Below are 26893 nucleotides of genomic sequence, written 5' to 3' on the forward strand. Positions count from 1 at the left end.
TGGAGTGTGCAATGCAGGCAGATGTGCTCTGCTAATGTCTTTGCACTAGTGGGACTATAGCAAAGTCCAATAGCCACGTATAGGATGCCACTAGGTACACTGAGTGTTTGCTAGTATAATGGCTTCGTTATAATTTGTTGTATTGTGCAACGCAGGCAGATGCGCTCTGCAAATGTCTTGGCACTAGTGGGACTATAGCAAAGTCCAATAGCCACGTATAGGATGCCACTAGGTACACTGAGTGTGTGCTAGTATAATGGCTTCGTTATAATTAGTTGGAGTGTGCAACGCAGGCAGATGCGCTCTGCAAATGTCTTGGCACTAGTGGGACTATAGCAAAGTCCAATAGCCACGTATAGGATGCCACTAGGTACACTGAGTGTTTGCTAGTATAATGGCTTCGTTATAATTAGTTGGAGTGTGCAACGCAGGCAGATGCGCTCTGCAAATGTCTTGGCACTAGTGGGACTATAGCAAAGTCCAATAGCCACGTATAGGATGCCACTAGGTACACTGAGTGTTTGCTAGTATAATGGCTTCGTTATAATTTGTTGTAGTGTGCAACGCAGGCAGATGCGCTCTGCAAATGTCTTGGCACTAGTGGGACTATAGCAAAGTCCAATAGCCACGTATAGGATGCCACTAGGTACACTGAGTGTGTGCTAGTATAATGGCTTCGTTATAATTAGTTGGAGTGTGCAACGCAGGCAGATGCGCTCTGCAAATGTCTTGGCACTAGTGGGACTATAGCAAAGTCCAATAGCCACGTATAGGATGCCACTAGGTACACTGAGTGTTTGCTAGTATAATGGCTTCGTTATAATTAGTTGGAGTGTGCAACGCAGGCAGATGCGCTCTGCAAATGTCTTGGCACTAGTGGGACTATAGCAAAGTCCAATAGCCACGTATAGGATGCCACTAGGTACACTGAGTGTTTGCTAGTATAATGGCTTCGTTATAATTTGTTGTAGTGTGCAACGCAGGCAGATGCGCTCTGCAAATGTCTTGGCACTAGTGGGACTATAGCAAAGTCCAATAGCCACGTATAGGATGCCACTAGGTACACTGAGTGTGTGCTAGTATAATGGCTTCGTTATAATTAGTTGGAGTGTGCAACGCAGGCAGATGCGCTCTGCAAATGTCTTGGCACTAGTGGGACTATAGCAAAGTCCAATAGCCACGTATAGGATGCCACTAGGTACACTGAGTGTTTGCTAGTATAATGGCTTCGTTATAATTTGTTGGAGTGTGCAACGCAGGCAGATGCGCTCTGCAAATGTCTTGGCACTAGTGGGACTATAGCAAAGTCCAATAGCCACGTATAGGATGCCACTAGGTACACTGAGTGTTTGCTAGTATAATGGCTGAGTTTAAAAAACTTGGAGTGTGCAATGCAGGCAGATGTGCTCTGCTAATGTCTTTGCACTAGTGGGACTATAGCAAAGTCCAATAGCCACGTATAGGATGCCACTAGGTACACTGAGTGTTTGCTAGTAAAATTGCTTAGTTTAAAAAACTAGGAGTGTGCAATGCAGGCAGATGTGCTCTGCAAATGTCTTGGCCCTAGTGGGACTATAGCAAAGTCCAATAGCCACGTATAGGATGCCACTAGGTACACTGAGTGTGTGCTAGTATAATGGCTTCGTTATAATTAGTTGGAGTGTGCAACGCAGGCAGATGCGCTCTGCAAATGTCTTGGCACTAGTGGGACTATAGCAAAGTCCAATAGCCACGTATAGGATGCCACTAGGTACACTGAGTGTTTGCTAGTATAATGGCTTCGTTATAATTTGTTGTAGTGTGCAACGCAGGCAGATGCGCTCTGCAAATGTCTTGGCACTAGTGGGACTATAGCAAAGTCCAATAGCCACGTATAGGATGCCACTAGGTACACTGAGTGTGTGCTAGTATAATGGCTTCGTTATAATTAGTTGGAGTGTGCAACGCAGGCAGATGCGCTCTGCAAATGTCTTGGCACTAGTGGGACTATAGCAAAGTCCAATAGCCACGTATAGGATGCCACTAGGTACACTGAGTGTTTGCTAGTATAATGGCTTCGTTATAATTAGTTGGAGTGTGCAACGCAGGCAGATGCGCTCTGCAAATGTCTTGGCACTAGTGGGACTATAGCAAAGTCCAATAGCCACGTATAGGATGCCACTAGGTACACTGTGTGTTTGCTAGTATAATGGCTGAGTTTAAAAAACTTGGAGTGTGCAATGCAGGCAGATGTGCTCTGCTAATGTCTTTGCACTAGTGGGACTATAGCAAAGTCCAATAGCCACGTATAGGATGCCACTAGGTACACTGAGTGTGTGCTAGTAAAATTGCTTAGTTTAAAAAACTTGGAGTGTGCAATGCAGTCAGATGTGCTCTGCAAATGTCTTGGCCCTAGTGGGACTATAGCAAAGTCCAATAGCCACGTATAGGATGCCACTAGGTACACTGAGTGTGTGCTAGTATAATGGCTTCGTTATAATTAGTTGGAGTGTGCAACGCAGGCAGATGCGCTCTGCAAATGTCTTGGCACTAGTGGGACTATAGCAAAGTCCAATAGCCACGTATAGGATGCCACTAGGTACACTGAGTGTTTGCTAGTATAATGGCTTCGTTATAATTTGTTGTAGTGTGCAACGCAGGCAGATGCGCTCTGCAAATGTCTTGGCACTAGTGGGACTATAGCAAAGTCCAATAGCCACGTATAGGATGCCACTAGGTACACTGAGTGTTTGCTAGTATAATGGCTTCGTTATAATTAGTTGGAGTGTGCAACGCAGGCAGATGCGCTCTGCAAATGTCTTGGCACTAGTGGGACTATAGCAAAGTCCAATAGCCACGTATAGGATGCCACTAGGTACACTGTGTGTTTGCTAGTATAATGGCTGAGTTTAAAAAACTTGGAGTGTGCAATGCAGGCAGATGTGCTCTGCTAATGTCTTTGCACTAGTGGGACTATAGCAAAGTCCAATAGCCACGTATAGGATGCCACTAGGTACACTGAGTGTTTGCTAGTATAATGGCTTCGTTATAATTTGTTGGAGTGTGCAACGCAGGCAGATGCGCTCTGCAAATGTCTTGGCCCTAGTGGGACTATAGCAAAGTCCAATAGCCACGTATAGGATGCCACTAGGTACAGAGTGTTTGCTAGTATAATGGCTGAGTTTAAAAAACTTGGAGTGTGCAATGCAGGCAGATGTGCTCTGCTAATGTCTTTGCACTAGTGGGACTATAGCAAAGTCCAATAGCCACGTATAGGATGCCACTAGGTACACTGAGTGTTTGCTAGTATAATGGCTTAGTTAGAATGAGTTGGAGTGTGCAGAGGACAAGAGGGTACAGTGGCAGGATTGTGGTGCTCTGGGTAGAGGAATGGAAGCCTGCCTTTCTATTCCCTCCTAATGGTGAAATGCAGGGAGGAAATCCCTGACCTGGGCTACACAGACGCTGTTGCTGTTTGCAGGACCTGTCACCTATGGCTCTCTGACCCTGCCGGTACGAGCCCTTAAAAGGACTGCTAGAATGTGCTCTCCCTAAGCTGTCTAACGCTGTGTATGCAGCGCATACAGCTGTATCGGCGATAGGACAAAGGACGGAACTGCGACAGTGATGTCTGACACCAAAGACGCAGAAGGCAGATAATGGCGATCGTGAAGAAAATGTCCGGTTTTATAATGCAGGGACATGTGACATGCAGATCCTATCACACATGCCGTTGCTTCTCTGCCTCAAAGTCCACTTAGGTGTGTGTGTGTCTGTGATTGGCTGACATGCTGGCCAGCCCCACAAGACGCGCGCGCTTAGGGAAGGAAGACAAGAAAAAAAAAAAAAAAATGGCGATCGCCATTATAGAAACAGCAGTGATCTGAAGGCGCTGTTCACGCACACTATACACTGAAATGTGATAATAGTTTGATTCACAGAGTGACTTACACTATTACAGCAGAAACCAAGCTAAGATTTAGCTGTTTTTTGGCTGCTAGAACCGTTCTCGAACGTTTCTAGAACTATCGAGCTTTTGCAAAAAGCTCGAGTTCTAGTTCGATCTAGAACATGCCCCAAAATCACTCGAGCCTAGAACTGGAGAACCACGAACCACGAACCGCGCTCAACTCTACTCCTAAATAAAAGTAAACCTATACATGTTTGGTGTTTACAAACTCGTACCGACCTTAGACATCACACAGACACATCAGTTTTATCATGTAGTGAACATGGTGAATAAAATATCCCAAAAACTATTGTGTGATCACACTTTTTTTGCAGTTTTTCCACACTTGAGATTTTTTTCTGTTTTGCAGTACACTATATGGTAAACGTCATGCTTTCATTTAAAAGTACAACTCGTTCTGCATAAAGTAAGCCCTTATATGGCAAGATTGACGGAAAAATAAAAAGGTTATGGCTCTCGGAAGAAGGGGAGCTAAAACAAAACCCCGGAAAAACAGAATATCGCCCAGGGGTGAAGGGGTTAAAACTTCTCAATATATCTGAGCCTCAAAGTAAAGACTATGAGGGGGCAGCAGGCACATTTCTCAGAGACTAAACTCAATAGTGAGAATAAACCCAGAGCACACTGAGAATTCATGCACAATGCAGCCAATGATCATTGTGTCCCGTGTTTTAATCAAAGCAGGCAGGTCAAGATGGTTAGAAACAATCCATTTGTCTATTCAATGTAAAGGAATAGACAGACAAATGATATTCATGTGGAAAATGGATCCATTGTATTAATGATTTAAACAAATATAGAGGTGTCCTAATTATTATTATGCCATCCATCTGGATTTTGTGTAAGTTTTTAAAATAGAAAAGAAGACCCCACTTTGTTTTTCGATTCTAAAGATTGAGACAAAATGAAACGTGAAAATGTGAGCTTAGCCTTCCTTTAATTATATCAGTATACTCTTACATACAATACATGTACTTGGGGAATAAGATGTTCAAATATTGGACTAGTGGAAGGGACTTGGGGTGTGCTAATAGTCCAAGGGTTAAGTTTAGTAAAATACTCCTTGCCCTGGGCGCTGGCAACATATGCGACACCACTCTGAGGAGTACACAAAATCTGAGAGTTAAAACCAGTTTTTTTAAGCAATTTTTATTAGTGCCCAAATCGGTATATGGCTGTATACTGTACTCTAGCTAGAATGTCCTCTAAGATATAAATACACCCCTAGTGTGCCATTAGTATTCACAGATCAGAGCTGCCTTTTTAGTTGCCTCGTTGAGTGAATGTGCAGTTTGTAACCTCCATCCTGGCATGAAAATGGTCACATTTGTGAGTGGAGTGGAGATGATTGGAGAAGGACCTCGGATGACATCACTTTCACGTGATCTGTGGAGGCAAAGCTTGTGTGCAGAGACTGGGAAAGGAAGTGAAACAGACCATCTCCTCATTAGTGCTCTCTGAACCAGGTGAATGCTGGGAGACAGTTGTAGTTCTTGTCAGTATATACCCTCCCTGTAATTTCACTGTCCCATAGTCTTCACTAAAGTTAGTTTATTACTGCAGATATTTGGTTTATTACTGCACAAATGATGTATTACTGTACACTAAAAAATACTCTGGTTAAAACCTCTTTGTCTTCATACAAAATCGATAGCTGCTGATGGTAAACTATAGTTCCCTCATGTTATAGAGCACACAAATGTTATATAAGCTGATAGAAAATTATAAGAATTGATTCACATTTTAATTGATAATGAATGACAAATGTTCTTACAATTCTCTCCAAATGTTTATTTCCAATTTACTTAGTTGCACATAGATTTTGAGAAATAGTTGAAATATATTTACAGCTATACATTTGTTCTATTCACAGCCGAAATACTCGATTGGAAAAAAAAAAAAGTGAAAAACGCACAGCATATATGTTGATTCAATGGATTCTTCAGATTTGCTTCCCTAATACAAATAAGGGATTGTTCCCAGAATTTGCATAATTAATGGGTCATAAGAAATCAATGTTAATTTTAAATATTAGGAAATTATTCTTTTTAAATTAAATCAAACTAATATTTATCCAAAAAACAAGCGCTTGTATTCTTTATTCTGATTATGTTTAATCAGATTATGTAAATTGTGCTTCAACAGTATCATCTGGATATAGCAGAAATCCTGTAAATATGCTGTCATCATCATTACTCACATAAATACCATTCCAATCTCGGGCAACCTCTAACCAAACCTGGTCCCCAAGAGTTAACTTCAGGACCAGCATCCCTGAGGCCTGGTCTATCTCTTGGCCATACAGAGTTTCACGGCTTTTAAACATCTTTTTATTTTGAGCAACAATACTAATCCTAGCTGGCCGTCCCCTGACTGTCACGTGGAATGCAAATACATAGGTTCCAGAAATTGTACAGTTAAATTTACCAGTTGTGGGGTTGTATTCATCTTGTTCATTGTACAATATTCTATCAAACTTAACTGGAGCATTAGGGGCAGGAAAAGGTTTCGATAGACCCACAGTGAAAGCAGACCTTGTGGGTTTATGATTTTCTCCTTTAGATCCTTTGAGGCCTCTGGATCCTTTTTTCCCTGGAAGGCCTCTAACCCCTTTCAAGCCAAAATTTCCTTTTGGACCTTGCGAGCCTATTAAACCAGTAGGTCCAATCTCACCTTTGTCCCCTTTTGGTCCTGGGTCTCCCTTCTCTCCAATTTCACCTTGAAAGCCATTCATACCATTTAGCCCTGCATCACCCTTAATACCTTTGTCTCCTTTTAAACCCCGTTCTCCAGTTTCTCCTATATCTCCTTTTTCTCCTGCATCTCCATAATTACCTTTCTCACCTATATCCCCCATTTCACCCCTGTCTCCTTTTTCCCCATCAATGCCATTTAAGCCCTGCTCCCCTTTTTCTCCTCTGTCCCCTTTTGTGCCATTTTCACACATGTCGCCTTTGTTTCCTTTTTGTCCTTTCATACCAGCAAGTCCAAGATTTCCTTTTTCGCCTTTAGGTCCAATCTCACCTACAAAAGTCAAAAAGCCAAAATTAGTTGTTTTATTACTATGAAGTTCAATAATTAGGAAATAAGAAGGCTTATCGCCCATGCAAATATGCTCTTTAGAAAGGAAGAGGACTAGAACTGTAGTGTAACCCATTGGAGGTAGCAATCTTAAGAGTCCATATTGACCATTAATTGATCCTTGTCATGTTACATAGAAAAAAATGCTAAACCAGACAGTCCATTTACAGACACATGTTTTGCAGGGGGTTTACCCACATTATTTCAAAGAAAGAGGATTGATTTGGTCAAGTGAAAGGTCTTCGTTTCTCTTTGTGAAGAGTGCCAAGCTGTTATATGGAGACTTATTTGCCATGCAAATATCCTCTTCTGAAACGAAGAGGGCCGGATCTCCAGTGCCACCTATTGGTTGTAACAATCCTAAAACTTAATATTGACTCTTAAAAAGCCTTGCTACATGACTTAGGAAAAGAAGCTAAACCAGACACTCCATTTACAGACACGTTTTATGTGAGGTTTGCCCCAAATTATTGCAAAACAGGAAGGTTGATTTGGCTAAGTGAAAGGTCTTCATTTCTCTTTGTGGAGAGTGCCAAGCTGTTATGTGGAGACTTATTGGCCATGCAAATATCCTCTTCAGAGAGGAAGAGGGCTATATATCTAGTGCCACTTATTGATGGTAACAGTCCTAAAAGTTAATATTGACTCTTAACGAGCCTGGCCACATGAGTCAAACCAGACACTCCATTTAGCAGACACTTGTTTAAGAGAGTTTGATTCTCCTCAGTGCAAAGCAGGGGTCAGATTTGGCTTATTGAGAGGCCAGGAACCTCTCTCTCTATCTTAGTTAAATCAGACTTCTTTGTTTGTGCTGATAAAGTTCAAACACCACAAAACATGTCTCGAAAATGATTGTCGGGTTTGACTTTTAAACCTAAAGGCCACGTCTCACTAAGCAACATCGCTAGCAACATCGCTGCTGAGGCACGACTTTTGTGATGCAACAGCGATGTTGCTAGCGATGTTGCTGTGTGTGACATCCAGCAACAACCTTGCCCCTGCTGTGAGGTCGCCGGTTGTTGCTGAATGTCCTGCACCATTTTTTAGTTGTTGCTCTCCGGCTGTGAAGCGCATATCGCTGTGTGTGACAGCGAGAGAGCAACAACTGAATGTGCAGTGAGCAGGGAGCCGGCTTCTGTGGACGTTGGTAACCAATGTAAATATCTGGTAACCAAGAAGCCCTTTCCTTGGTTACCCGATATTTATCTTCGTTACCAGCATCCGCCGCTCTCACGCTGTCAGTGCCGGCTCCCTGCTCTCTGCACACATAGCAGAACTACACATGGGGTCATTAACCCGATGTGTACTCTGGCTAGGAGTGCAGGGAGCCAGCGCTAAGCGGTGTGCGCTGGTAACCAAGGTAAATATCGGGTTGGTTACCCGATATTTACCTAAGTTACCAAGCGCAGCATCGCTTCCACGCATCGCTGCTGGCTGGGGGCTGGTCACTGGTTGCTGGTGAGATCTGCCTGTTTGACAGCTCACCAGCAACCCGTGTAGCGAAGCTCCAGCGATCCCTGCCAGGTCAGGATGCTGGTGGGATTGCTGGAGCGTCACTTAGTGTGACGGTACCATAAGTCATGTGGAAAAGTTTGTTATATTACTAGCACTAGAGTTCTAGTCCTCTACCTCTCTAAAGAGGATATTTGCATGTTTACTTTCCCAGAAGAGTATTGCATGGCTTATGATCTCCTTAATCTGGTTTAGTACTTTCCAGAAGGAGATTAGCTGATATGAAAATACTCATATTCAAAGACAACATTTTTCATTTAGTCCATACCATATTGATTTTCTTCTATTTAGTTTGTCTATGGATAATGCTTTATATCTGGACTGAAGTGAAATTCTGTTCATACTGGAATTGAGGTTTCCATTTCTAAAAGTAACCATAGTAGATGCGATAATGCCCGAAACTGTTGGCACCTTTGAAATTTTTCAGGACAATGAAGTATTTCTCAAATAAAATTATTACCATTACACGTTTTGTCACACGTTTATTTCCTTGGTGTATATTGGGGGGTGTAATGGAAAAAACATGCAAACAAAAAACAGAGGAAAAAAAATTTAAATTGGGCAAAATTTCTCACAAAACCAAAATAAATGGTCTAAAAAAAATTGTTGGCACCCTCAACTCAATATTTAGTTGCACACCCTTTGGAATAAATACACTGACAAGCAAAAGGGTAACTTTTGAACTTTTGACTTTCAGACTCCATATCTCACCATTAACTACAGCTTCAAATGGGAGACTACATTTATTATATAGACAATCATTTTGACTATCTCATACATAAATTTAACTTGGAAACATTTAGCTTATGATTGGTTATGCAAATTCTTGTCATGTCACTCCATTGTTACAGTTTTTCTCCTGGTTGTGGAAAAATCGTATTCTTTCTGTGTAGTACATATTACAAGCTGTTCTCACATTTCCTAATAGCTCAGTGTGCTATTAGAGTGATACCAGTGAAAGGTCACTGGTTGGGATCAAGGAGTAGCCATGAAGAAGATTTCCCAAGAAAAGAGAAACAGCCAAGAAAATTGCCAAACTGCATCATGTGAGTGCCATGACAGTTGGAAGAATACAAGATTAAGTCCATCCATCTATTCAAATGGCAAGGTGTGGACGTCCAAGCAAAATATTGGAGTCAATAATTTGGCTCATCACAAGGTTTATCAGTACTGGCACAACAAACATGGTAGTGGAGGCGGCTTGCATGCTTCATAACAGTGAGATCACAGCTGTCCAAGCAGTGTGTGGAAGATCTTACACAAGTCTGGAATGGTGGCCCTCTAAAAGATGAAGAAGCCTCAACTTCAAAATCGTCATAAGAAGTGTCAGCTCAAGTTTACATAAAAGTACAAGAAGTGGACAGTAGAGAATTGGAAGTGAGTGATTTGGAGGGATGAGATAAAAGTTAGTAGACTAGGCTCTGATGGGTGCAATTTGGTCTGGAAGAAAAAATGGAAAAAGTGGGTAACGGATCAAAAAAATTTAAGGAACTGTCAAGTTTTGTGTAGGAAGCCTGACGATATGGGGATGTTTCCAAGCCAAGGGCATTGGATACTTGATGTAACAACAAAACAAAGAAAATTTTTAGGATCAGCTCACCTCTAGATTCGCTGTGGCCGGTTTTAGAGATCAGTGCATGGACGGTCAGCGGGCCGGATCCCGGGATAAATGAAGCAAGAAAAAAAATGTTTCATCTAGCACTTGAAGATATAGTATCCCAATTCCACGAAATTCATGGACTTGAAAAAAACATTATTGATTTTATTGGTGTGCAAAAGTACAAATTATTAAAATCACTGCGTCTTACGAGTTTCAAGCCAAACAAGGGCTCTTACTCATAGCTTATACTCATAGCTCATACTTACTATGAGTAAGAGCCCTTGTTTGACTTGAAACGCGTAAGACGCAATGATTTTAATTATTTGAACTTTTGCACACCAATAAAATCAATAATGTTTTTATCAAGTCCGTGATTTTCGTGGAATTGGGATACTATATCTTCAAGTGCTGGATGAAACATTTTTTTCTTGCTTCAGTGGATACTTGAGCATGATCAATTGTGGTTTCAATGCTGAGCTATATGTAAGTATCCTACAAGATGAGTTATTTTGTACACTCGAGTCCTATGGGTATGAAAAGGACGACATAATGTTCCAGCAGGATAATGACTAGAAGCATACATCGAGATTAGAGAAGAAATAGTTCAATGCTAATGAAGTAGAGGTGATGGATTGGCCCCACAGTCCCCAGACCCCAACCCAATCGAACACTTGTAGTTAGAGTTGCAGAAAAAGCTGTATACATACCTAAATGAGTCGACCACTATGCACCAACATTGGGAATGTGTAGAAGAGACCTGGGATCAGATTTAAGTTGAGACCTGCTTGAAACTGATCAAGAGCATGCCCAGAAGGATTCAGGCAGTGCTTAAAACCAAATGTGGATTTACAAAATACTAACAAAATAATATAGATTAAAATATAGAATTTTAGGAGCATAACAGTAACAATGTAGTGACATGACATGAAGCTGCATAACTAATCATATGTGTAATATTTATATATGAGACAGCCAAGATGATTGTCCATACAATGAAGGTAGTCTCACGTTTGAAACTGTAGTGGATGGTGAGATATCAAGTCTGAAATTCAAAGGTTCAAAATATTGCTACCTTTTTGCTCGTCAGTCTAACTACCTTCCAGTAACAAGCTTCTTACACTTCTCAACTGGAGTTTTGGACCACTCTTCTTTTGCAATTGCTGCAAGTCTCTCATATTTGATGGGTACCTTCTCTCAACAGCAAATTTAACATCTCTCCACATATTTTCAATAGTATTTAGATCAGGACTCTTTGCTGACCACTTCAGAACTGTCCACCACTTTGTTTCCATCCATTTCTGGGTGCTTCTGGAAGTATATTTGGTTTCATTATCGTGCTGGGAGACCCATAATCTGGGACGCCAACCTAGCTTTCTGACACTGACACTTTTTTATGACCCAAAATCTTTTGGTAATCTTCAGATTTCATGATGACTTGCACACAGTCAAGGAACCCAGTGCCAGAGACAGCAAAACAACCCCAAAACATTTTTGAACCTCCATCAAATTTGACTGCAAGTTACGGTGTTCTTTTCTTTCTGTCAGAGCCAGGCGTCGAACGTTTTTGTGGTCAGTGGTGATCAATCTAGCAGGAGTTAATTCCTGCTGACTTGTGAGTTGCTCCTGGGGCCACATGTTGCTGAAAACCTATCACAGGCGCCTCTGCCTTTTAAAAGATGGTGGAACCTTGATCCTCATGCCGATGGCAACTGGCATATATAAATAAGCCCCAACTGATAATATGCTTGCCACTTAGGGGAATAATACACATACCAAATATTTTGTAATAAGTTTTGTTCTTACAGACCTTCCATAGAAAGAAATCAGTAAGCTGCTTTACTAGTTTCCTGACTTTTGTTATACACTAAAACTTTGTGATATTCATATATTGCTAGGTAGAATCTCTTCCAATTCTCTAGTTCTTTATATTATTTTCCTTTGGAAAATAAATGTGATAATCCGCCACTAGGTGTCACTAAATACAACTAGGAAGGGTAGTCAAAACAGGCCGGAGGTCAGGAGCCAATACGTAACATCAGGACACAGGGAGATAGCGGAGCTGAGGTCAGGGTACAAGTCGGAGGTCAGGAGTCAGAGGGTAACATCACGATTCATGGATATAGCAGAGCCAAGGTCAGAGTACAAGCCAGGGGTCAGGAGACAGGAGGTAATCTTAGGACAGGGGAGGGGACAAAGAAGTGTATCTAGGGTCAGGGATGAAAGGCAGGACAGTAACCATAAGCACAAGCTGCAGAACAGGAACTATGACTGGTGCAGTTCCAGGTGAAGTTACTCCCTAATAAGGCAAAGAAATCACCCGGAATGAGGCGCCAGAGGAATGGCTCCTCCCAGCACTGACAAAAGTCTCGGGGCTGGGAGATAACCCAAGCATCGGCGCTCAACAGAGTGTCAGCTCTGCAGGAGAACAGGGAACCACAATCAAACCATGACAATAAGTTTGTCAATTAATTCCAGAGTTAGATTCAGCAAAAAGGAGGAGATTAAAGAGCCACTTTCTCTTGTTGGTGCAGCTGTAGTATAGTCTAACTTTGTCCTTGTACGGTCAGACACATCAATTACACAGTACATAGCAGGCGGCACAAATATAAGAAAAAAAATGTATCACATCCAATTGTGGAACTTATTATTATTTCAAGATCTATTGATTAAAATGTTCTTTGTATGTGGGAAAACCTTTTTAACTATACCAAGACATTGTGGACAACTGTAGTTTTAAGGTTTGTAGAAACAGTTTGTATCGTCGGGGTCACGTTCTTTGTGACACACATCCGGCATCATTAACGATATCATAGTGTGTGTCACTTATGTGCAGGGCTGTATTTTGCCTTCGTGCTGCCCTAGGCACTTTAAGTGGTCGCGCCCCTTAGTGACACCGTAACACTGAGTTTTCGCACACGACATCTGTTTAAGGCAGATCTACTCTGTAAAACACTTGAAAAAGTATCAATGAGAAACGAAGGGCACTAACCCCCCCCCAATGGGGATCACCACGGGCACATCAAAACATAGCATGAGTATAAAATATTCCCACCACACCGTCCCCACTTATATACTGTGACTGTCACACTGCCCCTAATAAACTACACACTGCCCTCCCTTATAAATTATACCCACCACACCTTCCTCAATTATGAAATATGATCTGCACATTGACCTCACATCATGCTGCCCCCTCCTCACAGTGTCCCATGCATGCTGCCCCCTCCTCACAATGTCCCATGCATGCTGCCCCCTCCTCACAATGTCCCATGCATGCTGCCCCCTCCTCACAATGTCCCATGCATGCTGCCCCCTCCTCACAATGTCCCATGCATGCTGCCCCCTCCTCACAATGTCCCATGCATGCTGCCCTCTCCTCACAATGTCCCATGCATGCTGCGCCCTCCTCACAATGTCCCATGCATGCTGCCCCCTCCTCACAATGTCCCATGCATGCTGCCCCCTCCTCACAATGTCCCATGCATGCTGCCCCCTCCTCACAATGTCCCATGCATGCTGCCCCCTCCTCACAATGTCCCATGCATGCTGCCCCCTCCTCACAATGTCCCATGCATGCTGCCCCCTCCTCACAATGTCCCATGCATGCTGCCCCCTCCTCCCAATGTCCCATGCATGCTGCCCCCTCCTCACAATGTCCCATGCATGCTGCCCCGTCCTCACAATGTCCCATGCATGCTGCTCCCTCCTCACAATGTCCCATGCATGCTTCCCCCTCCTCACAATGTCCCATGCATGCTGCCCCCTCCTCACAATGTCCCATGCATTCTGCCCCCTCCTCCCAATGTCCCATGCATGCTGCCCCCTCCTCACAGTGTCCCATGCATGCTGCTCCCTCCTCACAATGTCCCATGCATGCTGCCCCCTCCTCACAGTGTCCCATGCATGCTGCTCCCTCCTCACAATGTCCCATGCATGCTGTCCCCCCTCACAATGTCCCATGCATGCTGCTCCCTCCTCACAGTTTCCCATGCATGCTGCCCCCTCCTCACAATTTCCCATGCATGCTGCCCCCTTCTCACAATGTCCCATGCATGCTGCCCCCTCCTCACAATGTCCCATGTATGCTTTCCCCTCCTCACAATGTCCCATGCATACTTCCCCGTCCTCACAATGTCCCATGCATGCTGCCCCTCCTCACAATGTCCCATGCATGCTGCTCCCTCCTCACAGTTTCCCATGCATGCTGTTCCCTCCTCACAATGTCCCATGCATGCTGCCCCTCTCCATGAGCTCCTAATGCTGCCTTCCTCTTTTCCATAATGACACCTCCATGCTGCCCCATTCATCATACTAAGACCACCACACTAACGCTTATGCTGAGACACCCCCCCCACACACACACTACCCCACTCTTGATATTTTCTCCCCTACATTGCTCCACTCCATACTGAGCCCACACATGCTGCCCCTTCTCCATAATGAGCTCCCAATGCTGCCCCCCTCTCATTCTGAGTCCTTACACTCCCCCCCATCGATTTTGTCATTGCACTATCCCTCAACCCTTGTCCTCTGTCTCTAGGATTGGCCCCTCTCTCCCATTCCCCCAGCAGCAGCCACTCTCCCCCGCCTTCACCAGCAGCCTCTCCCCCAGCATCAGCCTCTCTCCCCCAGCCCCCCCAGCATCAACCTCTCTCCCTCCAGCATCCCCCAGCTTCAGCCTCTCTCCCCCCAGCCTCCCCCAGCTTCAGCCTCTCTCCCCCAGCTTCCCCCAGCATCAGCCTCTCTCCCCCAGCTTCCCCCAGCATCAGCCTCTCTCCCCCAGCTTTCCCCAGCATCAGCCTCTCTCCCCCAGCTTCCCTCAGCATCACAGCATCAGCCTCTCTCCCCCAGCTTCACCCAGCATCAGCCTCTCTGACCCCAGCATCAGCCTCTCTGCCCCCAGCATCAGCCTCTCTTCTCCCAGCCTCCCCCAGCATCAGCCTCATTCCTCCAAGCCTCCCCCAGCATCAGCCCGCCCAGCATCAGCCTCCCCCCTCCCAGCCACCCCCTCACAGCCTCTCCCAGTATCAGCCTCCCCCAGCATCAGCCTCTCTCCTCCCAGCCTCCCCCAGCATCAGCCTCTCTTCTCCCAGCCTCCCCCAGCATCAGCCTCTCTCCTCCCAGCCTCCCCCAGCATCAGCCTCCCCCTCCCAGCCTCCCCCAGCATCAGCCTCCCCCAGCATCAGCCTCTCTCCTCCCAGCCTCCGACAGCATCAGCCTCCCTCAGCATCAGCCTCCCTCCTCCCAGCCTCCCCCAGCATCAGCCTCTCCCCTCCCAGCCTCCCTCAGCAAAAGCCTCCCCCCTCCTAGCCTCTCCCAGCATCAGCCTCTCTCCTCCCAGCCTCCCCCTAGCATCAGCCTCCCTCAGCATCAGCCTCTCTCCTCCGAGCCTCCCGCAGCATCAGCCTCTCCCAGCATCAGCCTCCCTCAACATCAGCCTCTTTCCTCCCAGCCTTCCCCAGCATCAGCCTCTCTCCTCCCAGCCTACCCCTCCCAGTCTCCCTCAGCATCAGCCTCCCCCCTCCCAGCCTCACCCCCGGCATCAGCCTCCCCCAGTATCAGCCTCTCTCCTCCCAGCCTCCCCCAGCATCAGCCTCCCGCAGCATCAGCCTCTCTCCTCCGAGCCTCCCGCAGCATCAGCCTCTCCCAGCATCAGCCTCCCTCAGCATCAGCCTCTTTCCTCTCAGCCTCCCCCCACATTAGCCTCCCTCAGCATCAGCCTCCCTCCTCCCAGCCTCCCCCAGCATCAGCCTCCCCCCTCCCAGCCTCCCCCAGCAAAAGCCTCCCCCCTCCTAGCCTCCCCCAGCATCAGCCTCTCTCCTCCCAGCCTCCCCTAGCATCAGCCTCCCTCAGCATCAGCCTCTCTTCTCCGATACTCCCGCAGCATCAGCCTCTCCCAGCATCAGCCTCCCTCAACATCAGCCTCTTTCCTCCCAGCCTCCCCCAGCATCAGCCTCTCTCCTCCCAGCCTCCCCCCTCCCAGCCTCCCTCAGCATCAGCCTCCCCCCTCCCAGCCTCACCCCTGGCATCAGCCTCCCCCAGCATCAGCCTCTCTCCTCCCAGCTTCCCCGAGCATCAGCCTCCCTCAGCATCAGCATCTCTCCTCCGAGCCTCCCGCAGCATGAGCCTCTCCCAGCATCAGCCTCCCTCAGCATCAGCCTCTTTCCTCTCAGCCTCCCCCCGCATCAGCCTCCCTCAGCATCAGCCTCCCTCCTCCCAGCCTCCCCCAGCATCAGCCTCTCTCCTCCCAGCCTCCCCCCTCCAAGCCTCCCTCAGCATCAGCCTCCCTCCTCCCAGCCTCCCCCAGCATCAGCCTCCCTCCTCCCAGCCTCCCCCTGCACCAGCCTCTCTCCTCCCAGCCTCCCCCAGCATCAACCTCTCTCCTCCCAAACTCTCCCAGCATCAGCCTCCCCCAGTATCAGCCTCTCTCCTCCCAGCCCCCCCTCTCTCCTCCCAGCCTCCCCCAGCATCAGCCTCCCTCAGCATCAGCCTCCCCCTCCCAGCCTCACCCCCGGCATCAGCCTCCCCCAGCATCAGCCTCTCTCCTCCCAGCCTCCCCCAGCATCATCCTCCCTCAGCATCAGCCTCTTTCCTCTCAGCCTCCCCCCGCATCAGCCTCCCTCAGCATCAGCCTCTCTCCTCCCAGCCTCTCCCAGCATCAGCCTCCCTCAGCATCAGCCTCCCTCCTCCCAGCCTCCCCCTGCACCAGCCTCTCTCCTCCCAGCCTCCCCCAGCATCAGCCTCTCTCCTCCCAAACTCTCCCAGCATCAGCCTCCCCCAGCATCAGCCTCTCTTCTCCCAGCCTCCCCCTCTCTCCTCCCAGCCTCCCCCAGCATCAGCCTCCCTCAGCATCAGCCTCTCTCCTCCCAGCCTCCCCCAGCATCAGCCTCCCTCAGCATCAGCCTCCCTCCTCCCAGCCTCCCCCAGCATCAGCCTCCCCCAGCATCAGCCTCTCTCCTCCCAGCCTCCCCCAGCATCAGCCTCTCTCCTCCCAGCCTCCACCAGCATCAGCCTCTCTCCTCCCAGCCTCCCCCAGCATCAGCCTCCCTCAGCATCAGCCTCCCTCCTCCCAGCCTCCCCCAGCGTCAGCCTCCCCCCATCCCAGCCTTCCGCAACATCAGCCTCCCCCCTCCCAGCCTCCCCCAGCATCAGACTCTCTCCTCCCAACCTTCCCCAGTATCAGCTTCTCTTCCCCCAAGTCTCCCCCAGTATCAGCCTCTCTCCTCCCACCCCATACGCAGATCTCCAGTCTGCATTAGAGACACCCCCACGCTCCTTATGAATCTTCAGCTCTGCGAGCACTTACCTGCTCCAGGGCCCGCCGTCATCTTCCTGGCTCACGTGAGTATCCTCTTCTGACACCGGCTTCCATCGCGGCGTCCTGCTGTGAGCTCTGCATGTGAAATCCACACAGCATTGGACGCAGCACAGAGGAAGGAGCTGATTGGCGCGCCTGTGACCCCGGAAGTGCAGGCGCCGGCAGTTCCGGGGTCAATCAGCTCTCTGTGCCCGGCCGCCGCAATTTGTCTGCATTCGCATCTTAATTGACGCGGATACAAATAAATAAAGGTGCGCCTCTCCCCCCTCCCCCCTCCAAAAAATATTTTTCTGTTTTTTGTTTTTTTTTACTGCTAGAAGGTGCCGCCCCCTGCATCCTGCCGCCCTAGGCACGGGACCACGGGTGCCTAATGGTAAATACGACCCTGCTTATGTGCGACCTAAAACGATCGCAAAAGCGGCCAAAATCGTTTGCCGTGGAGAAGTCATCCTAAAACAAAAAATCATTCTCTTTTAATTAGCGATGTTGTTCCTTATTCCTGCTGCAGCACACATCGCTGTGTGTGACACCGCAGGAGCGAGGAACATCTCCTTACCTGCCTCCACCGCCAATGCGGAAGGAAGGAGGTGGGCGGGACGTTTACATCCCGCTCATCTCCGCCCCTCCGCTTCTATTGGACGGCTGTCGTGTGACGTCGCTGTGACGCCGCACGAAAAAAGGAAGGCAGATCGTTGGCTAGAGCGACGTCGCAGGACAGGTAAGTCCGTGTGACGGGTGTAAGCAAGGTTGTGTGCAACGGGAAGCGATTTGCCCATGTCGCACAACCAACGGGGGCGGGTACGATCGCTTGCGATCTCGCTAGCGAGATCGCAGAGTGTAAAGCCCGGTGTAGGCTCTTATCTGTCCCAGCATCATTATGCCCCAATACAATAAACAAAGTCTATAAAGGAATGGTTGGATGAATTTGGTGTGGGGCATGACTAGCCCGCAGAGAGCCTTGACTTCATCCCTACTGACTACTTTTGAGATGATCAAGAGCAGAGATTGGAAACAAGGACCTCTTGTCCTAGTGTCACACAAATTTTCTTTAGGATAAATTAACAAAAGTCCCACAGACACCATCCAAAATTTGGTAGAAATCTTTCAAGAAGAGGGAAATTGTTATAGCTGCAAATGTAAGACCAACTTCATATCAATTCCCATGGATATAGAAAGGGATGTGATAATATCCTGTAGTTGTTATGTGTAGGTTTCCCAGTACTTTTGTCCAAACTGTGTATTTCCCATTCCAATCAACTGTATGTAAAACCACTCTTTTATTGACTGCAAAAAAGATGCAATAGCCTATAGGTTCTAATCTTCACCTCTAGTAATTTAGAAGTTGCTTAACTTAAAATAATGTTCTGCAGTTTTAAGGTGCTAAAGAAAGGATTTTCAATTACAGCAATTAACATGTCTTATAAATATCTCAAAAAAGTTGCAAAATTGTTATGGGTGGTTACCATTCCAATGAAAATAATGAAAATTCACAGGAGGTGCACTGAGTTAGGTATATCATTAGATCGTTTTAAGAACTAAATGCCTTATGGAACATATGTAATTAGCAGTTACTGAACTGTATTAACAGCTAAGAGCAAAGATCAACAATTTCGGCATCCACAACTTGTTGAACAGAGGCAGTAAAAAACGCTAAAAATATCTAAATTATAATGTTATAGGTTCCTTAAGAAAATGTGTTTAGCATGCAACTAAAATAATACTGCTTCTTCTGTGGTGAGATCACAAGGTGGGTAAAATGTACATACATTTTTTATAGGTAGGTTTCCCAACTCTGATCTCTGATGTCAGAGGTCAGCTAACCTTAAGTCCCACCATCTGAGGTGGCCGCCACATCCAAGCACAGAGTGAATATAGAAAATAGCAACTATATCCAAGCGTTTCTCTATTCTAATCAAAGTACGTTTCAAAATAGGCAATCAAGCTTGGCTTTATCCATTCATGTCGATTATTAAGAATGGTTCAAGACCTGGAAGGGTAATGCAAGATGAAGAGAATCTGTGCATCATGCCCAAACCTTCAGGCCATGTACTAGGCATAACACAGGGTATTACTGTTTTCCCAAATAAATTTGTAATTCTCATATAACAAATAATCTTTTCCAGAGGCTTTTGTAGTCAATGGGGTAAAAAAAATGAAATAATTTAATTTCGATTTTCAAAGAATATTTCTACAGAAAAATATTGAAAAGTCAACAAACATGATGATTTGATTTTTATTAGGGATGATTGAATACTTCAAATATTCGGCTATGCCCATATTCGACAAATAGGTCGTCGCTATTCGACTATTTGCGAATATTCGATGCGCAATGTAAGTCTATGGGAAACCCGAATAGTTGCCGAATAGCAACTACTGTATTTGGGCTTCCCATAGACTTACATTGCGCATCGAATATTCGCATAGTGGTGACCTATTCGTCGAATATTCGTGAAGCCGAATATTGCCAAATATTTGTGATATTCGATCATCCTTAATTTTTATCCTTCTAGTTCTATTTTTGGGGTCAGTGATATTCTTCTTTTTTCCACACATGTCAATCTCTATGTAAGGCATTTTCCTGTAATTTTCTCTATAGGCTTAAAAATACCCCCAAAAAATGAATGTAAAATATCGCAAAAAATAAGTAATGTCATCTAGCTATAAGATGCGTTGTTTAACAGACAACTCATTGTTCACCAATCATTTATAAAAGTTGTTTAAAGAAGACCATTTGCTTGCCTTTACTATATAATTGTTTACCTTTGTCTAGATGCCATTGTTCCTCTGAATCTGGCATTGTGTGGCCTGTATCTCTCAATGACTGAGATATGATTGTTATATGCATCTGTTATATGTAGAGCTAGTCTTGATAGCCAAAAGGGGGTGGCCATCAAGAAAAGGCCCACATAGAAAAGTTGAATAATGTACCACCTTGGATAACAATGATAGATTTATATACAAGAAAGACAGGTCCATATCTCAGAAGTATAACACAAGAAGAAAAAAATAACTCTAAATTTAGCAGAATTGCAACATTTAAACTAAGCCAAAAGCAATATATTTATTACAAGAGACAGGTCCTCTTTAAATACCGTTAAAGGGAATCTGTCATCAGGCTTTTTGCTCATCTGAGGGCAGCATGATGTAGACAAAGAGATCCTGAATCCAACGATTACTGGATTCAACCATTCTTACACAATCAGAATTTTTAGATTTAGTCATGTAGCAGAGCTGAGAGCTGTCCTGCCCACACTAGACTCTCTATAGAGATTAAAGCGCACCAATCACCAGGATTTTACTATATAACCTAAAGCCAGTGCTATACTGTCACTATGATTCTATACATACCTTTAGTTGTTAGCTAGGATGTATAGGTTTTTAAACACAAGCAAGTAAAGTTTGTAAAATGAGCAGCTTTTTGATTGGCAGCAGGGGCCGAGTAGTTAATAGCTGTGGTGGGTATTTGTGGCGCCCCTGAGGCTTCAGTCGCCACAGAGTACTGCACCTCATTTAAGGTGTAGTGCTTAACCCGGATCCGGAGGAGGTCGGTACCAGTTTCACTACTTACATATTCAAACACACAACCAGGGTGCCCTCCCCAATGGGGACTGGGCTAGGGTAGGGTATTAAGACAGTCTCCTAACATGGAGGTAGCCACCACTAGTGACATGGAACCAGGGAGGATCAGCCACTTAGGGGAAGTTAGGAGCCAACACAACAGTTAGAGGAGGTTCTCCGGCAGGAGAGTGCAGGAGGAGACGTGTCTTACCAGTGCTCTGGTGGGACATGGGAGTTGTTCATGCGGTTGCCAAGGGGAGAGCTTGATTGCTTCCTCGGCGCCAAAGGCCATCGCCATCACTACTCCCCTCATCATCCCTCCCGGGGCCTGCTCCACCTGTGGGGAGCGATACCATCTTCGGCTGCTATTACCATCTACCCCGGAGGACAGCGACAGCAGCGGTGGCTAATCTCTGGCCACGTACCACAAGTGGCATCATGACAATCCTCCTATTTCAACCCCCATCATCCTCCCTCCTTATTGGTGTACACCTCGGGGCACGAAGCCATGCAGGCCACTGTGACATCCCAGACCACCACAGTGGCTCGGTGACGAGTAAAACAGGTACGAAACCTGTGCCTGACTTACCCTGCCCCCTGGGTGCTACATATTCATAGTGATTTTTGCCCCCTTGCCTGTTGTTCCTCCCCATTATTTATGTTAATTACAGTTAGGTCCAGAAATATTTGGACAGTAACACAATTTTCGCGAGTTGGGCTCTGCATGCCACCACATTGGATTTGAAATGAAATCTCTACAACAGAATTCAAGTGCAGATTGTAACGTTTAATTTGAAGGTTTGAACAAAAATATCTGATAGAAATTGTAGGAATTGTACACATTTCTTTACAAACACTCCACATTTTAGGAGGTCAAAAGTAATTGGACAAATAAACCAAACCCAAACAAAATATTTTTATTTTCAATATTTTGTTGCGAATCCTTTGGAGGCAATCACTGCCTTAAGTCTGGAACCCATGGACATCACCAAATGCTGGGTTTCCTCCTTCTTAATGCTTTGCCAGGCCTTTACAGCCGCAGCCTTGCTTGTTTGTGGGTCTTTCCGTCTTAAGTCTGGATTTGAGCAAGTGAAATGCATGCTCAATTGGGTTAAGATCTGGTGATGAGACTTGGCCATTGCAGAATGTTCCACTTTTTTTCACTCATGAACTCCTGGGTAGCTTTGGCTGTATGCTTGGGGTCATTGTCCATCTGTACTATGAAGCGCCGTCCGATCAACTTTGCGGCATTTGGCTGAATCTTGGCTGAAAGTATATCCCGGTACACTTCAGAATTCATCCGGCTACTCTTGTCTGCTGTTATGTCATCAATAAACACAAGTGACCCAGTGCCATTGAAAGCCATGTATGCCCATGCCATCACGTTGCCTCCACCATGTTTTACAGAGGATGTGGTGTGCCTTGGATCATGTGCCGTTCCCTTTCTTCTCCAAACTTTTTTCTTCCCATCATTCTGGTACAGGTTGATCTTTGTCTCATCTGTCCATAGAATACTTTTCCAGAACTGAGCTGGCTTCATGAGGTGTTTTTCAGCAAATTTAACTCTGGCCTGTCTATTTTTGGAATTGATGAATGGTTTGCATCTAGATGTGAACCCTTTGTATTTACTTTCATGGAGTCTTCTCTTTACTGTTGACTTAGAGACAGATACACCTACTTCACTGAGAGTGTTCTGGACTTCAGTTGATGTTGTGAACGGGTTCTTCTTCACCAAAGAAAGTATGCGGCGATCATCCACCACTGTTGTCATCCGTGGACGCCCAGGCCTTTTTGAGTTCCCAAGCTCACCAGTCAATTCCTTTTTTCTCAGAATGTACCCGACTGTTGATTTTGCTACTCCAAGCATGTCTGCCATCTCCCTGATGGATTTTTTCTTTTTTTTCAGCCTCAGGATGTTCTGCTTCACCTCAATTGAGAGTTCCTTAGACCGCATGTTGTCTGGTCACAGCAACAACTTCCAAATGCAAAACCACACACCTGTAATCAACCCCAGACCTTTTAACTACTTCATTGATTACAGGTTAACGAGGGAGACGCCTTTAGAGTTAATTGCAGCCCTTAGAGTCCCTTGTCCAATTACTTTTGGTCCCTTGAAAAAGAGGTGGCTATGCATTACAGAGCTATGATTCCTAAACCCTTTCTCCGATTTGGATGTGAAAACTCTCATATTGCAGCTGGGAGTGTGCACTTTCAGCCCATATTATATATATATATATATATAATTGTATTTCTGAACATGTTTTTGTAAACAGCTAAAATAACAAAACTTGTGTCACTGTCCAAATATTTCTGGACCTAACTGTATATTATAGAATCATTTTAGTAACTGACTAGAAGGACCTGTGCTGATGTCATACCCATGTGACTAGAAGGGGTGGGGCCTCAGCAACCTGAAAAACAATGTTGCTTCCTGGTATCAGCTATGTTGGCTGAGGCCCCGACCCTTCTGGCCACATGGGTATGATGTCAGCAAGGTCCTTCTTGCCATCATAAGTAAAATGCTTCTATATTAAAATTTGCATAAATAACAGGGGGAGGAACAACAAGCAGGGGGGTGGGAATCAGTACCAAACCCTATTAGTTGCTGCAGCTGCTGTCAATCAAAAACTGTTCATTTTACAAGCTTTACTTGCTTGTGTTTCAAAACCCATAGATCAGCATGATAGCACCAGTATAGCACTAGCTTTGGGTTATATCGGAAAATCCTGGTGATTGGTGCGGTTTAAGCATTGACAGTGAGGTGTCAATCAGTGGAGGGGGCATGCCGGACTGCTGAATGACTGACATTGTAGTCAGAGCAATGGGAAGTCCTGTTGCTTAAACAAATATAGTAAATAAACAGGCTGAATTGTAAAGCGCTGCGGAATATGTTGGCGCTATAGAAATAAAGATTATTATTATTTATTATTAGATTGGACCTTGACAAAACAGGCAGTTCTGAATTCTATGTTTTAACCCTTGCAGCATGCTGTCTCCAGCTTTCATAGCAAAAACATACTGACAGATTCCCTTTAAAGAAAAAAAACATTAGTTCAGTCATAATGATTGCATTATCAAAATACTAACGTCCAAGATGCGCCAGCCATAAATCAACATCTCATGGTTAAGATGGGTCACGTTGGGGGACTAGCTTTTGGTGATGTCATCCATATTAAAAGATAAGCAGAGAAGTTATTTTCTGCCTCTATTGATAAGGCTCAGATACAATTACACATCGTCTACCTCTGCTTCCAACAGCTATGTAGAAACTTTCAGCAATTCTTCCTAGCAACATTAAACAAGAATTTATTCCGTCAATTCACCATAACTTTCCCAAATTAGAATTTTCCACTTGGCAGTGAAGCGTACATGTTATTAAAGTGTGTCCTGTTCCTCCAGTGATGAGTGTACACATTCTGTAGGACTGCAGTAATTAAAATGTATTTAAATACCACAAAATTTAGCACCAGACTCGAACAGCATCTGTGTTTCTATAATTGCTATACAGTTATCAAGAACACACACCGCAATCTTGGCCAGAGGGAACAAGTGTAACAATCTGTTTAGGGCCTTCCCCGGCAGCTAATAGGTTAAATCAATTATTGAAACAGCATTTCTTAAGCAGAAGCACAAGTTTGCTCTCCAGTCACACAGGCGACTATCAATGTATGCCTGTCTGCTACCTGCAGTATGTATGTATCTGACAGATCTCGGAGGAGATTGTTTCTCCTTCAGCAGAATCAATTTGAGCAGAGGTCAGCGGAGCAGAGTTTCATTACAAGAGATGTAGAATGAGAAACAGACAAACATAATTGTGCATCATTCATTATCATTACCTGCTTCTCCAGGCTTTCCTGGGAATCCGGGAATCCCACCAGCTCCTTGGTCACCGTGTTCACCTTTCTCACCTACATATAAACATCTGCATTAACATTGTCACACAGCAAAGAACTCTATCCCCCAACGACGGCATAAAGGGAAAATGTGAGAACAGTTCTGCCGAAAACACAGTTATGTTTAAGGAAGCCGAACACTATGAATATATACAACTAACGCTAAGCTGATCAGGCCGCACATATCGCCAGTTATTAACATATTACTACAAATGTTCTGTTATTACAGGAGGACAAGACAAAAGGGTATAAAATGCAATAAGCTTGAGTCTCATGAGAAGAAGCGCTTTAAGAAAAAATAAGATTCCATATTTTATTTTAAAATTGGCCCTTAGAAGATCAAAACTGGAACCGGATTGTTGCAATAGGCACCACCAACATGTTTGTTTACTCATTTTTTTTTCTTTTGGTTATCAATATTAATCCGGTAGGGGGTCCAGCTCTCAGTCAATCAGCCATCTGTAGGGACCACCAGGTAGGGTTCCTCCCAACCTCTTCATTGTTACATTGCTCCATATAGCACAACTTTATACTTTGATTAGTGAGTGTCCTTGGTACAGCAGCAAAGTTCCATTCAGTTGAAGTCTGTCAGCAGAGAATGAGTGATCAAACCACGTATAGGCTCTTGATGAAACCTTGACAATTTCCAAACATTTAAGTGACCCTCCCCACCTAATTGTGTTCCATCTATCTCACAAATATATCATCCTTTGAAATGCCAGTGGCCAGAACCCTTCTCTCCCTTGACATTATCTGTAGGGGTTGAGTCAGGAAATATCAGGTGGTCAACTAATCCATCACAATTGACAGGATCGGCCAAATTTCATCTAATGTTTATGGAGAGCCTTTAGAATTTTAAGCCATTAGATGAGCTCACTGCCAAACTTACAGTTTACGCATTCTATATCATTGGGATTTAGTTAAAATTATAAGCATTTTTTGAGTAAAAAAGGCAGTGAATTGAACTTGTCAGGTGCAATATGCATCCAGTTCCATGAGCAGTTCTGGGTGCATATTTCTAATCCCTGCCTAACTCTCCCTGTATCTAGTAGCATATATAAAGAGATCTTTAGAAAAAGTATTTCTAAAGATTCTTTATAATATGCTAATGAGTGCAGGGATTAGTCACAAGGCATTAGTTCCTTTGGCTAGTCGGCCCCCTTAGCATATTAGCACGCCCGCAGGAGCGTGCTAACATGCTACTGAATGCGCAGCATCAGAGGCATGGTCGGACTCACCTCTGCTGCCATTGCTGGTTTTCGGCTCAGTTCGCATGATCAGAACTGTCACCGGACTTCTGGTCATGCGCACTACACAAGTTTGAAGCTGGGACACGTACACCCAGTTTCATAATATGCATGACTGAAAGTCCGGGACTTCTGATCATGCACACTGAGCAGAAATCCAGCGTTAGGTGCTGTGTCAGCAGAGAGTGGTGATGGTGAGATCGACCATGCTTTTGACGCTGCGCATTCATTAGCATATTAGAATGCCCATAGGAGCCTGCTTACATGCTAAGGGGGCCGATTAGCCAAGGAAAATAACGCCCTTTGGACTAGTCCCTTTGCTCATTAGCATATGATAAAAGATCTTTAGAAATACTTTTTCTAAAGATCTCTTTATCTATGCTACTAGATACAGGGACGGTTAGGCAGGCATCATTGCATTGCTTTTCTTGTACACAATGATTCCATTATTCCTTGTATGGTTAATCATTCATGTTTTTTGGGAACCTGTCAGGGATAAGATGCACCCATAACCACGAGCAATTCTGGGTACATATTGCTAATCCCTGCCTAACCATACCTGTATGAAGTAGCAAAGATAAACATATCTTTAGAAAAAGTATTTCTAAAGATCTTTTATCATATGCTAATGAAGCATATGTGGGCAAGCTAACATGCTAATGAAAGCGCAGCATCAGAGGTATGGTCGCACTCACCGATGTCTGCTGCCACCGCATCAGACACTTGATTTCTGCT

General features: G+C 45.1%; 1 protein-coding gene across 1 annotated transcript in view; it reads right to left on the bottom strand.

Moving 5' to 3' along the window:
• Window positions 1-5735: 5735 nt before the first annotated feature.
• LOC142296719 (uncharacterized) overlaps window positions 5736-26893 on the bottom strand; it is a 53065-nt gene continuing 31907 nt past the window's right edge. Inside the window, exons 4-5 of the mRNA XM_075340663.1 lie at window positions 24855-24926; window positions 5736-6973 (exon numbers count right to left, since the gene is read on the bottom strand). Coding sequence (XP_075196778.1) covers window positions 6072-6973; window positions 24855-24926 — 974 coding nt within the window. The 3' untranslated portion in view covers window positions 5736-6071. The remainder of the gene's footprint in view (window positions 6974-24854; window positions 24927-26893) is intronic.

The sequence above is a fragment of the Anomaloglossus baeobatrachus genome, chromosome 3 (genome assembly GCF_048569485.1).
Source record: "Anomaloglossus baeobatrachus isolate aAnoBae1 chromosome 3, aAnoBae1.hap1, whole genome shotgun sequence".
Classification (NCBI taxonomy): Eukaryota; Metazoa; Chordata; class Amphibia; order Anura; family Aromobatidae; genus Anomaloglossus; species Anomaloglossus baeobatrachus.